The 18,302-nt window shown below is 44.7% G+C and overlaps 1 protein-coding gene across 4 annotated transcripts in view; it reads left to right on the top strand.

Annotated features, from left to right (window-relative positions):
* The window catches only part of MIB2 (mindbomb E3 ubiquitin protein ligase 2), a 53,149-nt gene that overhangs the window by 29,800 nt on the left and 5,047 nt on the right, over window positions 1-18,302 (top strand). For all 4 annotated transcript variants that reach the window (XM_018571219.1, XM_018571222.1, XM_018571220.1 and 1 more), the window contains 10 exons: window positions 2,106-2,268; window positions 2,463-2,596; window positions 4,218-4,366; window positions 6,008-6,164; window positions 6,632-6,786; window positions 10,374-10,500; window positions 12,854-13,072; window positions 13,808-13,986; window positions 16,149-16,333; window positions 17,908-17,973. In XM_018571219.1, coding sequence (XP_018426721.1) covers window positions 2,106-2,268; window positions 2,463-2,596; window positions 4,218-4,366; window positions 6,008-6,164; window positions 6,632-6,786; window positions 10,374-10,500; window positions 12,854-13,072; window positions 13,808-13,986; window positions 16,149-16,333; window positions 17,908-17,973 — 1,534 coding nt within the window. The remainder of the gene's footprint in view (window positions 1-2,105; window positions 2,269-2,462; window positions 2,597-4,217; window positions 4,367-6,007; window positions 6,165-6,631; window positions 6,787-10,373; window positions 10,501-12,853; window positions 13,073-13,807; window positions 13,987-16,148; window positions 16,334-17,907; window positions 17,974-18,302) is intronic.

The raw sequence follows: 18,302 nt of genomic DNA, 5'->3' as shown, positions 1-18,302 counted from the left end.
CACTTCTTCAAGAAGCGCCGGGAGTTACAAGTCTTCTTTCCTGGAGTCTGTTAAACCTCATTTATGAACAACATTACACTAGCATCATAAATCTGGTGCAAATATATTCCGTGCAAGTTCAAACAGTCACAATTGCTATGATAAATTCCCTCCAGTATGTTTTACGAAGTCTCTACTCTAGGTTGATGCTTTCTGAAAGTGTCAGAGACCTCTCTCTGCATTTTATCACACAGCATACATGTATCCTTTGTTTTCACAGTTGAAGGACACGTTCTTCAACTTGTAAGTCCATCCAGCACAGAGCAGACAGAAATGAACTTCCATGGGGTGCCCTACACAGGAAGTGTATCAGGGTACCCCAGTCTTTAGAGACCATGTGACAAATGCTATATATGATAGTCGGTATTATGAAAATAACCACAAAGTCCAAATTTGTTCAAAATGCTTGGAGTCTTGATGTAATAACTCTTCCTCTCGTTCTCTGTAATGTCTTCATGCTTTTTACTGCCTGCAATGGCCATGAACTCTTTAGTCCACACCCACTAACTTTTGTGTGTGATTCCCCTTCAGTCTTTGTTGAGTCTCTGGTCCCACTTGACCAAACATTCTGTACTTTACACAAGAGTTTTCTAATGTCAGTGTTTTTGACAAAAGGTTTAACTGTTTTTCTAGACTTCCTGTTATCCTTGGAGTTGTCCAAATCTCCAAGATGTTCTCCCCCTTAATAGCTCATTTTCCATCTCCACACATATACCAGTCATCTTGTTCTAGTCTACACTACATGTCACTATAACCAGCATGGAGCGCCAACAAGAAATGGTCATACATCTCTCATTATACATCTGCAGGCTTACTTGTGAAAGATTTATATCTGTCCTCTTCTGTTGTTTACAGGATAGGTACAGTTTGAGACAAAGTGCACTTACTTTTTTCCCCCCTTTGTTCTGACCTAACCCACCCTCCTCCTTGACAGATACATTCTTTCAGCTGTCTGGCGCCCACGGCCTCCGATGAGTATTTACATCCAGTGATCGCAGATTTCACTGTTGTGGCCACACAGCCCAATAGACTTCTATGGTCCTGTGTCCAGAGGCTAGAGACAAAGGGAGGTGGTCCCATTGAAGTCTATAGGGCTGTAAGGCTACGAGACTAAGGCCCAGTTTTGGGGGCTGAAAAATGTAAGCATTTATTTGTTTGCTGCTCTTAGTGCCAGTTTTGTACCTAGTGCTCAGTGAACGCTTCGGCGGAAGCTTTACCAGGCACAGAGGTTCAAGCAGCGGGATTGGAGACAAGTGGGTAGAGCTGCTCCATATTTCTTAATTGTGGCCAGGATGTAAACAAACACCGGAGGCCATGGCCATCGGATGGAGGTATCCTTTCGCTATAACTTGAGCGCCAGGAGTCAGATGTTGGATCCTGTCTGCGTCCGAGCACAGACACCCGCACCGATGTGCAGCTCGGGTGATCGCACGGCCACGTTCTCCCATAGGGATGAACAGGCTGCTGCGTACAATCACACCCAGCACCTGTCCTACCCAGGAACCGCCCGATGTGGCCGTGCACGCAGCATGGACCTATACGGGCCGATTCTTAGCTGTGTGAAGGAGGCCTAAAAGTTAGGAGAGCATTCGGTGCAGGTTTTTTTAATCAGCAGACTTTTGGCTGGACTTCCCTTCGTCATGTGGGCACTGTCAGGAGAATCCAAATAAGTAGTCATGGTCCAAACCCTGCACATAGAGTTCCGACTAGACCACCCCCCCAGCTGAGGTCAATTTTACACTTTGCAGAGTACTTGGTAGGAGTTAGAACTGGTAGGGAGGAGCAGGAAGTAGGGATCAGGAAACAGGCTTGCCTTGCTGTGTTTGTGGAGACACACACAGCTTACTAGCACACACAAGGGTGGCTCCATAGGCATGGGAAAGGAGCTACTCTAAAACAGGATATCAGGGCCAGGACTCAGGGGACCAAATTATTCTGAAAGAAGCTAAAACTTTTAAAAATGTAGAAGCAGCCTCCATTGTAAGTGATTTAATCAGCATTTGAAACCTTTTGACTTTATTATCACTTTAATCTTTATTTTACGTCTCTCCACTTTGTCCTGTTAGGCTCTGGGACAGATCGGCAAGGTCATCAAAGTGTTTGGTGATGGAGACATGAGAGTGTCTGTTGGTGGCCAGTCCTGGACATTTAACCCTGCATGCCTCACCTCTTATCAGAGAGACAATGATGCCAATCTCATGACAACAGAAAATGCCAAGGAGTCCAAAAGTAAGCCAATAGCACAGTTATGGTTAAAGAAGAACCCCGCAGCCACTACTGTGCTGTGTTTCTGTAAATCTATTACTTACCCCGAGCATCCAGCATCCTGGGTTGAGCCAGCAAAATTGTGAAATCATTTTGTAAATATTTGTTTTTCTTTAAAAATGCATTTCATGTAGTAAAGGCCTCATTTCCATCGGCAGGTACACTGGTCTCCATTCTAGAGAAGATTCTGGCTCAGAAGACAGATTGTGAAAGTCCCAGTTCCTTGGTGATAGAAGCGGCCCAGGGAAACATTGGCAAAGTGAGGGAGATGCTCCAGAAGCACCCAGACAAGGTATGTCTGAAATAGCGCCTGTGGCTTCCGAAATCACATTCCTCCGTTATTCACGGGAATGTCATTCAATGATAACAACTCTCATGAAATATCAGTTTTCGGTACGGATGTTAATGGCACACTATTGTGGTCATACCAACACTGAGATGTCTCCCCCCATTTTCCAGCCTCAGCCATTTCAAGGACTTCTCCCTTGTTGGTCTTTTCATTTACTTTATATTATGGAAAATGTATCAAGAGTAGAACATATTTTTTTTGTTCCTAAATATGTTTTGCCTACCACACTTCCCCAATTCACCCATTGGCATAGTCTGATCGACCAAAGTCTGAACATTGAGAGAGACCATCCTAAACCAAAAAGAAATCAATGGTGCCCTAGATGATTTGCAATGTAAAGCTATATTATGCATCGTCATATTTAAGTGAGGAAGCTGTACAAACAATTCTTATATGGAGAAGAAGAACAATGAGAGAGGCACAGCCTGATGACATGATGTGTCAATAAACAAACTCTTTGGATTTCAAATCTTTCTGCTGACATCTATCTAGCGCCACACCCCTGGTGACATCTATCAAGCGCCCCCCCTGTGATTGTGGATCTCCGGTAAGGAGTGCGACAAGGCAACTCTTCATTTGTTCTAGCAGCAAAGCATGTCCCAAAAGTTGTGCTATCCAAGACACGACTGAGAACCAAAATGACTAGTTGATTGAACATGGCCACCACATATGTGCGCTAGAACCCTCCAAGCCACCCCACATCCAGCAATTTAATTAATAATCCCTTGAAATAGCTGCCAAATGCAATGGTGATAAATACAAACACGTGACTCGTGGAAAATTCATCTTTTTAACAATCGAGCTAATAGAAGAGATATGACATAGCTTTAATATTTTCCTTACTTGTCCGTCTGTTAGCGTATGCCCAAAGTCTATATACCATATTGGCAAATAATCAGGAAATTTAGGAATATCTCATTTTAACATGAGCCTATGAATACAGAAGAGGGGGTGGTGAGGAGGATCTTGCCCGCACAAAAAGAAAACACAGACTTCTGACACGGGAGGTTTGGGATTTCATGGCGTTCCGAGGGGTTAGAATCCTCACTGATGTCTCTGATATACTGCATATTAGACAGAAGAGAATGGTCACTTCATCAATGTCAACCAATTATTGAAATGTCAGCTGTGAATGGTCTGGCCCTTTAAATGCAATGGCACATAATAGTGCGCACTGAGCAGATTCCTAGTCTGTTCCTTCTGCTTGATTATCCAAAGTTAACTTAGTGGAACTTGGCTGCCATCCAAGCAGGATTCCTCCCTTTTTGAGATGAGGCAAACCAGAACCAGGGCTGCTTTGCATCACCATCCAGTCTGTCTAATTAAAAACCATGTAACCCTCCAGTGTCTAACGCCTTGACCCGTATTCTAGAATAAATGACTGCATCACCACTGCAGGTGTTCCCACCAGCTGCAGGAGCCGGCCGGTGATTAACAGCCACAGAAGCGGCCCAGCAAGAGTTAATCGAGGCCAGGTGTCATGCTCAAAGGCTCCGTTCTTGGCTTGGAGTACAAGGCCTCTGCTTGTGTGTCTGACGTTTTGCTGCTGTTTTTTCCATTGTAGGTAGATATAAGGAACCAGGGCAGGACGGCCCTACAGGTGGCTTCCCACTTGGGACACATAGAGGTGGTGAAGGTCTTAATTCAAGCCAATGCAAACATTGACCTTAAGGATGATGAAGGGGATTCTGCATTACATTATGCTGCTTATGGGTAAGAGTTTTACAGGCTATGGAAATAAAGAATAGGTCACGTGAGCTAATAGTTTTAGGCTGCACACATTACAGAGACCCAGAAGACCTTAAACCACAGGTGCTTTTTATGTACATAGTGACCAGCTCCCCACAAACAACCCCGTGCTTGGCCTATAACTATGATGAGAAGCTCAGTGACCAGTATTGAGGAGATGTATAGCAAAGGGCAGGATTGAACGCTCGAGCTTAGAAGCTGGTTGAGATCTTGATAATAGATCTTCCGAAGTTTCTGGGCCCCAGGTGGTACTCCGTTAAGCTGCCAATAAACCGTTATATTTTTTTTAATTCAACCTGATGGGCTGAACGAAAAATAAAATCAGATTTCTCCATCTACACAGAACTATGTGGAGGAATGAGACTGTTGGGATTAGATCGCATTCATTAGTTTAGGTCAGTTAGATAAAAATTATTTCCGATTGCTATCTATAGGTTATTGCAAATAAAAGCTGAACTCCTGACACACAAACATGTATTGAAATACATTCATCAATGGCCACAAAGGATACCAATCAACGTTGTGTGCCCCAAATGCTTTCGCAAACCTTTATATTACTTTATAAAAGTAGCGTTGACATAACCATTGGGCTGCACATAGCCTGAGCAGCAGATGCTCCCACTGCAGGCTGCCTGCAGAAAACGACATGAGGGGGCGGAGACAAGACCAGTCACCCTGCACAAGGGGAGGGAGCTGCAGTGACTGGTCTCTATTACAGGAAGCTCCTGCATAAATTGCAAGGGTTGTTTCATGCTGGATTACTAAACAAGAATACATATGATTCTTATATGTAGACGATATTTCTTTAGCCCCAGTTTGATCTAAGAAAAAATAATGAACTAGGGATGCACCGATACCAAGTATTTGGGCCCAAATGCTCTGATACCTCCGATACCGGAACCTCTGGTCACAGGGAGATCTCCCTCTGACTGCAAGTGCCGAGGGAGCATGGAGCTGGCTTCCTTTCCAATCAGGAAGCTGGGCGGTGGGTTATTATCTGCCGCCCTGCTTCTTGATTGGTTAGAAAGCCAGGCTGCCTAGCAACAAGTGAAGCCAGCTTCCTAGCCAATCAGGAAGCAGGGCAGCAGTTCATAACCCGCCTCCCGGCTTCCTGATTGGCTAGGAAGCCGGCTTCTCTTGTTCTTAGACAGCCTGGCTTTCTGACCAATCAGGAAGCCGGGAGGAAGGTCATGAAGTGCTGCTCGGCTTCCTAAATGGCTAGTAAGTCAGCTTCACTTATTGGTAAGCAGCCTGGCTTCCTAACCAATCAGGAAGCCAGTCGGCACATCATGACTCACATCCCGGCTTCCTGATCAGGAAGCCAGACAGCCTCGGCAAGTGAAGCCGGTGTTCTTTCGCTAGAAACCGGGTGACAGGTCGTGATCCGCTGCCCGACTTACTGATAATCTGGGTACACAGTACTCAGTATTGGCGAGTGCCGAAAACAAAATATTGGTACTCCTACTCGATACCGAAAAAAACGGCATTGGTGCATTCCTAAAATGGACCCTCTTGTATTGGGCTTCGTTGAGATTCTGTGTCAGAGCTTTTACTCCTCCGGCTTTCTCAGAACTTCCCTCTAACACATGACTGTCTTTTTCTCAGTAACCAGGCTGCTATCATCCGACTGTTGCTGGCAAAAGGAGCCAATGCCGAGTTACTCAATAATGCCAAGTGCACTGCTCTGTACATTGCTGTCAATAAAGGATTCATGGAGGTGGTGCAAGTACTCTGTATTCCCAACTGTGCCATCAATGTCCAGGTGAGCTGTGCTGGAATTACAAATGCCTTCCGTTCTTTTCTTCTCTGAGAATATTCTGTGTTACTCACTTTGTATTTTATTTGGTAAAAATAATAACACGGGTTCATGACAACAAGCACATCGAGGGACATCTTTATAAAGCAATTCATTTGGTATTCAGCAAACATTCACTGCAGGTGAATCTTCAGGTTGCATTTGTTTGAAATAACAGTGATTTATTCTCACCACCAGTGAATGTTTGGTGAAAGTCACATTCACTTCCTTAAAAAATATGCCCCAAAAGAGTAGTGATAGTATTGAACATGTTTTTTGTATCACACCAACAAATCAGATGTAATTATTATAATAGTATTTGACTATTTATATATAGTAGAGGGACTTCTAATATCAGGTTTCTTAAAGGCAGAAACTTTGCTGAGAATGAACCAGGCAGGAAATGACACGTACCTTTGTATATCTCCTCTTAGGACTTACATGGAGACACACCGTTGCATTACGCCATCACAGCAGACTACAGAAGTATCATAGAGATCCTGACTGAAGTACCAAATATTGATTTCACTGTGCAGAATCAGCAAGGCTTCAACCTGCTCCATCACTCAGCTCTGAAAGGGAATGTCTTGTAAGTGTATACTTCTGGTTCTCATCAGTCAGCCTCTGCTCTGGCAGACTATACCCACACTGCATACAAATACCCTGTGGCGTATGTTCCATCGGATCGGGCTAACAAATATTAGTCTGGTCATAGCACCAGCGTGTCTTTTGAATCCAGGGTTGGGATAGATCTCCTCTGTGGGCTCTAAGGAATAACCATTTGGAGATCAGCAATGTCCCGCTCAGCCCATAATGGAAAAATCAGGTTTCAGTGCCGTGCAACACTCCCTGGCATGTACAGGAATTGAGAAGTATGCATCTTGCTCTCCTTTGACCTCCTGGGCACTGCTAGTGACAGGGAGAGGGACACTACCGCTCCACCAGGTCACCAACACAGCCGATCTAAATGCCGGCTGCAGAGGAGAAAGGGGCTGCAAGGGAGTGCAGGTGATGTAGGTATATAGGGGTCGGGTCCTGCATGGGTAAGGTGACAGTGTCCCTTTAAATGAGGTGTTGCTGCAACATTTTAAATGTCATGGATGAGCTGCTGCAGTTCCGGGACTCTGACATGTATGTGTTTGTAAGGACAGTCCTAGCTGGATCCACAAACAAGTCTGAATAGAGCCCTCTTTAGCTGTCAGTGTACGTTCCTGCTAAAAGCAATTGGCCCTCTTTTAAGGATTCAGGTGAACCCTAAAAATATAATCAGTCCTGCTCTGTTGACTCTGCCAAAGCAACTGAGCACAATAGAGATACTTTAAGGTGCTGGTTCTTCTTGCATCGCATGTGCTAATGTGGATTATTTAGAGAAGTTCTTAACTTCCAGCATTTCTTATACTTTCATAATATTGCATGCATTGAACCTCCTCTGTGCACAGATCATCCATAGCAACCTCAGTTATAGAGATGAAGCATCAGTCCATCTTTACTTTTGGAGAGATGCTTATGAATGAATAATGCTTGCCATTATTCACTATTTACATGTACCTTATGAAGTGGCCGCTGTGTATACACTCCCTTCAAACTGAGATTTCATACAATATCATTGTTGGTGGACTAGTGAAAATATTCCCCTTCCTACCTAGATCACAAAAATACATGGTCATACATTGTCATAAATTTTCATGCATGGTCATACATGTTGATACATGGTCATGCATGGTCATACAGTGCCATTATTTCCATGTCTGGAGACTCTGATGACCCAAATCTTTTTGGCCTCACTCCCTCCAGCCATTTCTGTGATACACAGACTGGAATTCCCTTGCGGTTAGAACTAACTCATGCTTTTGACTTTTTAATCCTCATCCAAATAAGAAGATCCTGCGTTAATCTCTGTGTAAAGTTGAATTGTTGGGACTGATGTCAGAGTATTACAAGAGTAAACCAAGCACAGTGTTTACCGAAAGTGGAATGGAAATATATTTTTAGGTTTTTGCACTCACAGCAGAAGCCGTGTTCTGTCTCTCCATTGTAAAACTTAAAACAGATTGAAGGAAAAACAACTACTGAAATGTTTCTAGTTTTGGTGACTAAACCTTAAAGCGCACCCAACTTCTAACACTGGAAAATTCCCAATAAAAGCACCTTCTGGGTCAAAACTCAGTGCAAGGTATAGTTAAAATGAGTATAATAAGACCGTATACTCTAAGTTCTTGTACCCGCTCCCTGTAACCCCCTGCACAGCAGAGACAGACTGGGAGAGGGAGGGAGAACACTGCCGTAGTTTCCTGACCGGCTTGCAATGTGCACAGCGCTGTAGGTTTCCATAGCAGGCTACAATGAGTTGGAGGAACGCCTGTGAGCCATACTTGTCTGGTCAGTCTTTGAGCCATTAGGACATCATCCAGACATCATGCAGCTCTCTTCCGCTGACTCACAAGTGTTTCCCCATAGGGCAAGGTGACATCAGATGGACCACTGACCTGACGTCTTCTGCGTTGTGAAATCTCGTTTTATGTCATCAAGATTTCCAGCACATATTTGGGAATCTAGAACAGCAGCAGCTGTCCGTAATCACAAGTGAAGAGCCGGAATTCAGACTTCTTTCCTATTGTTGGAAAGATTGCTAAAGAGAACCTGTATCAGAATGTGAAATTGAAGCGTTATGGACCGTCTTAGTAAGATAATGACAGAAAGAGTATTAGAAGAGCTGAAATGAACCTGTTTGGAGAAATACAGCTCCTGGCTCCCTGTAGTGCTTCTAGCATCAGCAAAAGCTGAGACATTTGGTGAAATGTAGAGGATCAGAACTCGAATCCTTTCCTTCAATATAATGTAGATCATGTGACCAAATGCTTAGGGGTTTTGGCATACAATTGGCGTTTATTGCTTTGAATCACTGCTGCGGACCATGCATGCAGATGAGTAGTACTGACTTCACAGGCTGCATGCTTGTTCTGGGTATTAAAGCCAGAGAATACCAGGCAGCTAGCATTTTCAGAAGGAGGTGAGCGATGCTAAGCACAATGTAATAGAGTCCAGGGGTGTAAAGTGGAGCCTTTTAGGAAATAAACATGGAGTCTGTTGTTTCTGACCTCCTTCTAGTGCCTCGCTCTCATGCTGACTCTCTAAGGGCCATGTCCTAGTTTACATGCAAAACTCTCTAGTGAAAAGATGGCTTGCAGGGCAGAGAAATGCTCGCACCTTGTTGGCTGTCACTGGTCAGATGTTGGCAAGTGACATTCTACAGTTTTTCTATTAGAAAGGGAGTAACACTTTATTCGTTCAACCAGCGTGAGAGTGACACCATTGAAGGACTCAAGTGTCTTCTCTGCATTTTTTACCAAGTTGTCACCAGCGACAGGAAAGTATGTGTACCATGGGCCTTCATTCAGTACCTTTAGTCATGGACCTGGAACAACTATGGAGGCAACAGATTTGTGACTTTCCTCGGAACTCTCTGATCTGCACAATAGTTCTGAGTTGGTGGCACCGAATTAATAAAGCCTGTGAGTAAAACATTAAAGGGTTCAGCCATAGCAGCCCCCCAAATTGCCAGGTGTGTACATGTCCTGCAGCAGTTTAGAGGAGGTTTCCTCTGTTGTACTTTCAATGTATGTAATACTATGAAGAGTATGACAGGAGGAGCTGGTACAGCTGGGGACACTACTGATAAAAGTGTGAGACAAGAGAAGCCAGAGAAGAGAATTATCGACCTACCATAGGTGAGTACATCACCTACCCCTCTCATCCAACCTCGCCACATTTATTGTGCCAGGTAGTGGCGCTTCCGTTCTCCAATTTTTGTTTCCCATTAGCACAGCTGTTGGACACCACGGTCCGAACACCATGGAGCTGCACACCCACAGAGCAATATAAGACGCTTCTATTGGTCTACAAGGGGGTATACAAAAAAACCCCCTCTCCCAAACCCCCCCCCTCCCCCTTTAAACTTTCCACACAGAAAATCTCCCCAAATTCTAGTCACATACGGGGTACCCACCAAGTACCGCAACTCGCCCCGCCTCTGACGAGCGCCACACATGGGGTAAAACTCTTCGAACTTTTAAATAAGACTCCTATACCTAAAATATGACTTTAGGGTAGTAGCTCATCACATCTTTATACTTTATGAAGCAGAGGATGGTCATTTGATGTTGTTCTTGTCCTTAGAGCTGTCGGGAGGATCCTGGAAAGAGCGCGGCAGTTGGTAGACTCCAAGAAGGAAGACGGCTTCACTGCTCTGCACCTGGCTACACTGAACAACCATCAGGAGGTGGTGGAGATCTTAGTCAAAGAGGTACGCACCGCGTGATAGACGGTCCTGACAACGGCTTGTACCATAAGGGGGACTAGCACGGAACCCAGTCATAGAAAGGCCTATGCAAGCCTGTAATATGGAAGTATGAAGGCTGCCACTGCTGACCTCTCCGGAAAACAATGGTTCCCTGGTTGTCACTCAAATCCAACAGTATCAGTACTTTCTAAATCACTGACTCGGAACAAGTGTGCGGATCACTCTGATTTTCCTGATCCGCATGCTTGTTGCAGTTCAATCTCTCAAAGTACTGAGGCCAGGGATAGCCAAGCAATTAGAATTTTCCTAAGGAGGTCAGCAATGGCAGCCCCCATACTTCTCTCAGTACAGGTTTTCTTTAAATCATTAGAACTGTGCAGACTTAGTGTACGATTGTCCTTGTATTAGATTTACTTCTGAGGTGACTCTGCAGCTCGAGAGTCGGGGATCAGCAGGGATACTGTATCACAGGGCTCTGTATTCCTATACATGTAAGTTGTATGGTTCAAGTGACAGTGGACCTCCCTGTTTCCCTGTACTACAAGAGCAATGTCCTATTTATGTCGGTGGGACCTTAATGTGCAGACAACCTGGCACTAGATATGTACAGCCGGGCTGCAGATAGTGTGAGACAGCGTTTAGGGGAGGTAAGTAGGGACCTGCTGGGGGGGGAACATTGGGAGTTGTGTCTCAGTGACGTGTACTGGGGGCTAGGGAGAGGAGCTGGGAGCTATGAATGTGTCCATGGAATGGTGTGATCCGTGTCATCCAGCACACACCTAACTAACAAGCCCGGAGCTTTCTACAGCCTAATGACTTCTGGGAGGACTCCAGGCACTAAAATACTGTTTAGTAAACATAGCAAATCTCAGAATATTTAGTAGAAGTTACTCCCGTTCAACTGGACTTGTTCTGTAATGTTGAAGACATTTCACAGCTTATCCAATCCGCTTCCTCCGTTCTAATGACACTTTGAACACAGGAAGCTGCTTGGACAAGCAGTGAAACCTTTTCACTATTACAGAACAAGTCCAGTTGAATGGGACTGCTGCTAGACGTACCGTGACCGGAGATAAATGAGAACCTTCACAGGTACATTCTGAATGATCCCTGCTTGGCTTTTATAATTGCAGGCACATTTAACAAGCTTTCATGGTGGTTCTGGGTTTGCCAGCAGCCTCTCCTCACATGATTCTGTGCTTCAAATCTAAGAATTTAGAGGGTGCTTCTCAGAACCTGACCTCCTCTAGTTCAGACAATAGGGGGGCTAGCAAGCACAATAAGCTTGTTCACCACTAATAGCAGTCAGTGCATGAACCATGTCCTAGAGGGTAAAATACACTGTTGCCTTGACATGCATTGTGTGATGGCAGAGGCCATTTATGTGCATAGGATTTTTTTGTAATGCTACAATGCACATGCTTTGAAGGCCATTAAGATAAGGCACTGCGGCACATCAATATGCATAATGCGTGTTTTCATGCATTAGGGTAATGCACACATTGCTGCAGTGCAACAGCCTTGGGCCCATTCATACTTGTGCGTTGCAGTAATGCACACATGCCTGCAATCCACCTGCTATGTATGGTGTCATTCGCTGTGAACGGCTGTAATATAGAGGGTAATTCACCATGAAAACTGTGTTGTAGTGTTAGTTCAAAAAAGGGTAATGTGCGTTTTTTGGTTTACTCAGCCCGTCCATCATTAATTGGCTGAGTTAACGCTCAACGTTAAAGTATCGCATAGTTACATAGTATCTGAGGTTAAATAAAGACACAGGTCCATCAAGTTCAACCTATTGCGTGTATGCATGTGATTCTGCATGTGTATGAGCCCCTGTGTGATCTTGTTCTTTAGTGTACCTGTACCCCTGTATGTTACGGTCTCTGAGGAAATTGTCCAAATGCTTTGTGAATGATTCCACACTCTCAGCTGATACCACTGCTTGCGGCAGCGAGTTCCAGACCCTAACCGCTCTAACTGAGAAGAAGCCCCTACGCCCCTTGTGCTTAAATCTTTTCTCCACCAATTTTAGGTGCTGGCCTCTAGTCTTTGTTGTGGAGTTTATAGTAAAAAGACCACAAAGGTGTGAGTGGGTTGGAATTCAGGTTATGTGCTATTCTTCACGCTGGTCTGTGCACTCAATGGTTAATTAATAAATGGAAGGTGCACGCTGGCAGAGATGACCAGTATTCCCTCCAGATTCCCCTCCAGCATGGACTGTGTTGACATTGTGACCTTTGTATATGTTCCTACACCAGTCAAACTTTTCTTTTTCTCTACTTATGCCAACTTTAACAGCTACCCCTTGACCCTGAACCCAACTTACATGTTTTCCATTCATGCCACTGTGCAGGGGCGGTGTGATGTCAATCTCAGGAACAACAGAAACCAAACCCCTGTACACCTGGCAGTGACCCATGGGCACATCAACCTTGTGCAGCTCCTGGTGACGGAGGGAGGCGATGTAAATGCAGAAGACGAAGATGGGGATACTCCTATGCACATAGTGCTGGTACAGCAGCACCTCACCCCTCTGGAGCCTGAAGGCGCTGGCTCAGCTATGCTCAGCAAGGTAATGCCAGATTATTCTGCAGCTTTTGTGGGGCGGCCTGTGGGTGGTGTTACTGATGAAAGCAGCATGTGTGATGGCCGGGGTATGAGACTAAACGCTGCAATTTGTTTACAAGATATAGAATTGACATTTCCATGACATTTTAGAACAATTGCAGGTATCTCTAAGGCTACAGTGTAAAACCAATGAAACAAGGTCTTTCCTCCATATGACTGAGTACAATAAAAAAGAACAGATTTGGCCCAGTGGATTGAGGACAAATGAGCTGCACAAGGCTCAGATCCTGCCGTCGGCTCCAATAAAATGTATCAGGTATAGAAAATGGGAAGGCTTTTCCCATTCAGCGAGCCAGACATTGTACACAGGGGCAAACACTGGGGACCCCTTTAAAGTAAACATGTCACTGGTCCTAACCCCTTTAATAGCTAGAATCAATGCAATGAATGAGGTTACAAATGTAGATATGATTCTGCAGGATATGCAACAGTACACTAGGCAAGGTCAGGTGACTATGTTCCATATCCCGCAGAATCATATATACATTTGTATCCTATTTCCTGGGATGGCCAGTGGCCCCTGGCTGCTCTTGCTCCTGGCTGCCTGTCTGACTCGCATCATTTCTTTAGGGTTGAATCCTTGGTAAGGATGAGCTTAGCTTTTATTATCATCCTGTGGAGGATCAGAGCCTAGAATGTGTATTTTTTTTTTTACACTTTTATGTATTATCTTTTCCAGCTGCAGGCTACTGGGTTGCTTGGAAGCACAGAATTGAATGTGGGAACAACAATCGCTTGTTTCCTGGCTTTGTCGGGGGCAGACATTAACTACGCCAACCACAGAGGAAAGTCCCCCTTTGACCTAATAACGGATGGAAGGATAGCACACCTTGTGAAAAACTTTGCTCAGAGATTCAGGTAAAGATGTCTCTTGAATGCTTCTTGTGATCCCAGGGACACGTCACTTACTTTATACCCGATGAGATGCTTTCTATGCAAATATACCTTCCTTCCCTGCTCACCTACCACATAGGTGTCCTTCAGTCATTTGGCAGAAAAAGATGACAAAATATTCAGGGCTGTCATAAAAAATACATGAAGCATGTCATTTCTCTCCTCCAGCCAGTCTGGTCCACTTCCTTTAGTACATTGGATCAGTGACCTGCCACAAATATGCAGATAACACCTTCTGACTTTTCCCAGACATTCCTGATCTGCATATGTTAGTTCCAGTTCAGTGACTCGGAAAGTACAGGATCCAGTGTGTTAGCATAACAGCCAGCGGAGAAGATCAGCAAAGACATCCCTTGTATATCGCTCATGGCAGCTTTAAAGCCCAACTCCAGGCACAGTACACCTACTGCAGCTCAGTAAGTTGTAGGGGCCCTTTGCTGTAAACTGACCTGCCATAGTAAGAACAGCTTATTCTCCACTGCAAATCATCAGTATACCTGCAGGTGAAGGTCCGGCTCCTGCTGAACTTCCATGCCTGCTACAGCTAGACCTCAGCGCTGCTCCATCCCTCTCTCCTCCTAGCCAATCACACAACATAGCCTGGGGCCATTTGTCTATGGTCCACACATTATGGATCAGCCAGGATCATGGACAGGTTACAATTAAACATTGGGAGAAGAGCCAGATTTAAATGTTTCTCCCCTCGGTACTTACTACATTGGACCCCCAACACACACACACACACACAGAATCGAAACTAATATACCAAGATTTACAATATTGTAACATATTTGATGCAAGCCGTAACATGCCTGTAAACACAGTACTGTACTGACACAACCATCAACATGGCCTCAGACAAATTCGGCACCATACTGGCACAACCAACAATCCCTCTTGAGTGGTTCTGTGACAACTATTAGGCTCTGAGTCTTATGTCAGTGGGTGGGCAGATTTCAAAGTGACCACAGCAGCCTAGTGCCACCCGAGGCCATAGACTTGTGTGACCTAGTCTGAAATCTAGTTCTGCTTGGGGTGTATGCTAGTTTTTTGCGAGTGCGCGCAATTTTTACCCTTGACATGTTTGGTGTCTATTTACCCGACGTGACCCCATCTTTTATATTTTACCAAAAAAGTGGGTAATATATTAGTTGTTTTATAGCATAATGTAAAAAAAAAAATTTCAGTAATTTCTCCTGAATATAGTAAAAAATAAAACCCGCAGTGGTGATTAAATACCACCAAAATAAAGCTCTATCTGTCCCCAAAAAATTGTATAAAATTCATTTCAGTACAGCGTTGCGTGACGGAATAAATGTCAGTCAAAGTCCCGCAGCGCTGAACACTGAAAAATGGCCTGGCCAGGTAGGGGATCTAAACACCTGGTCTTCAAGCAGTTAAAGGATAACTTTAGGATATTGCTAAGCATTCTTAACATGTCCAGCGAAAACATTTTTTGGGAGACATCGAGAAGGGTTAGAACTTGTGTATTAGGTTTATTGCTGGGTATGACAACTTTAGGAAGATTTTCCCTCACTCTCTGGTGACAGTGCCTTATATGCACACTATGCCATAGCACACAGTGCCTTATATGCACACTATGCCATAGCACACAATGCCTTATATACACACTATGCCATAGCACACAATGCCTTATATGCACACTATGCCATAGCACACAATGCCTTATATACACACTATGCCATAGCACTCTATGCCTTATATACACACTATGCCATAGCACTCTATGCCTTATATGCACACTATGCCATAGCACACAATGCCTTATATACACACTATGCCATAGCACACAATGCCTTATATGCACACTATGCCATAGCACACAATGCCTTATATACACACTATGCCATAGCACTCTATGCCTTATATGCACACTATGCCATAGCACTCTATGCCTTATATGCACACTATGCCATAGCACTCTATGCCTTATATGCACTCTATGCCATAGCACTCTATGCCTTATATGCACACTATGCCATAGCACTCTATGCCTTATATGCACTCTATGCCTTATATGCACACTATGTTTGTCTTTTAAGGGTAGTGTATGTGACATTTCAAATAACATGCTATATTGCCTTTTCCTGTTCTTTTACTTCCAGGGAACAACAAGCTGAATCCGATTCCTCTACCGTCAGCTGCACCCTTCGCAGGGTACACACTACCCCAAACACCATGACCAACCTAAGCCTCCCCACTTCTACTAGTTCTGCCGAGTGCCTGGTGTGCTCAGAGCTTGCAGTTCTTGTCAGCTTCTTTCCATGTCATCACAGCATAGTGTGTGAAGGTAAGAACACTTGCAGTAAAGGCAAAGACCCCTATGCTTTGCATATTTCTACACATGAGTGCCCTGTGTACAGTCCCTCTGCCATTGAATGAATATGTACATTTTGTACTAGCAAAAAGAAAAGTTGCTCTTCTTAACAGGGGAGGCGGGGTGGGTGACCTGCAATAATGGCGGATGGGGTGTAATGGCGGTTCCTGTTTAAGCCATGTTGAGATGATGTTACCACTGTCTAGAGTGTTAGTCATTTTTGCTCACCTGGGGAACTTTACAGGATAGTTCCACAATCAAGGCTGCCAACAAGGATCATGTGACCCGGTTTGGGACATGTGACCTGGTTTGTCACTTTTAAAACAACTCTGTCACTAGAGGACATGGATTGAATTACAACCACCCTGTAAAAGATGATGTTTAAGATTTTTCCAGAAGATGGTGAGTCAGATCTTCACTCTCTTGAAGAGCAATTGGTTTCTGGCATCCAAGGCTTCTGCACTAGCTGGGTACCTTGTACTCGTACTCGCCCAAATGCTTCAATGCCTAGCCCAATACCCGAACTTCTGGTATCAGGAAGCCGGGCAGCGAGTTATTACCTGCTGCCCAGCCAATCAGGAAGGTGGGCAGTGTGTAATGACTCAATCATGTGAGCGCTGTGACAGCCAAGCACAGTGATCACATGATCAAGAAGTCTTACAATTCCCTAAGGGGCTGGCAGGAGCTGTTGGCATGGGATTAGGACACTCTATATTCACTTATGTACGTAGAGAGGTAGTTAGAGACGATGCTAAGACTGCAGGGCAGTCTACTTAAACGAGAACTATGGGGTAAACTTTTTATCCCATAGTTCTCTTTAGTTAGTATATGTCCTCCCGTGACCCAAAGCTCAGTGTATAGCGGGGTATAGCGAGCTATATACTGAGAGCGCTGCAGCTGGGATGGATCCCGACAATACTGTTGAGATCCACCTAGCTGCGTGAGTGACAGCTGGCTCTGCCCGCCCCCTCCACCATCCGTTCCGCCAGTCAGGGCTAGAGGATTGGAGGGGGGGGGGAATACCTGCGGAGAGTGGTGACAGTCACTGCTCTCTACAGGGAGATGATCGGGAAGTGAGCGAGTGACGGTATGTGTTCGCTGACTTCCCAACCAATTGTCTCACGCCAGCTCTAGCTACGAGGATGAGTGTAAATCACTTGCTTACCCGCCACCATCAACATGCTATTACAGGGGAGGCAATACAAATTTTGCTATGGGCCCACCTGGTCTGTGGTTACACCCCGAGTCCAACCTCTGCAGGGCCACAGCTGTCTACCCCAATGCAGAAGCCCCGCCACTTTAGTATCATAGTTGCCATTGTGCACAATAAGATACTGTATAGTGATGAAAAAAAATGTAGGAGGCAGAAAGTGATGAAGTCTTTCTTCATGTCACCGCTAGAGGGCTCTGCAACAAGCTCTACTATTGACTAAGAATGAGCACAGCCCATTTGACCAGGTTGCTGCTAAATCTTAGATTCATTGTAAACTATGGTGGTATAGCAGTTACCAGCATGACTGAGATCCGATGTATTCTTGTTTCCGCAGAATGTTCCAGAAGAATGAAGAAATGCATAAAATGTCAGGTGTCAATCACCAAGAAGCTTAGGCAAGGTGAGTGTATCACTGGGCCAGTTATGTGAATCAGCCTTTTGAACATGGAGTGTCTGAAAGTGGAACTACAAACCAAATGTTTTTTGTATTTTGGATAGCGAGGAAAAGAGGTAGAACCATGGTCAGGCTGATGAAGGTTAGAAATCATTATCAAGAACATATAACAGTTGTGACATAGAATAAGGGAGGTGTAACTTGGTTGCAGGACTTTGTCCCTGACAGCGGACTCCTGGTCATTGAGGTGCAGGACTCTCAGTGCCAAATAATGTAACCCCCCCCCCCCCCCCCCCGCCGGGGGTCCCCCACCCCCACCACACAAAAAAAACAAA

This window comes from Nanorana parkeri, unplaced genomic scaffold, assembly GCF_000935625.1.
Source record: "Nanorana parkeri isolate BGI_ZX_2015 unplaced genomic scaffold, ASM93562v1 scaffold1702, whole genome shotgun sequence".
Classification (NCBI taxonomy): Eukaryota; Metazoa; Chordata; class Amphibia; order Anura; family Dicroglossidae; genus Nanorana; species Nanorana parkeri.
The sequence above is the reverse complement of the archived record's forward strand: the minus strand, read 5'-3'. Positions and strand labels throughout refer to the sequence as shown.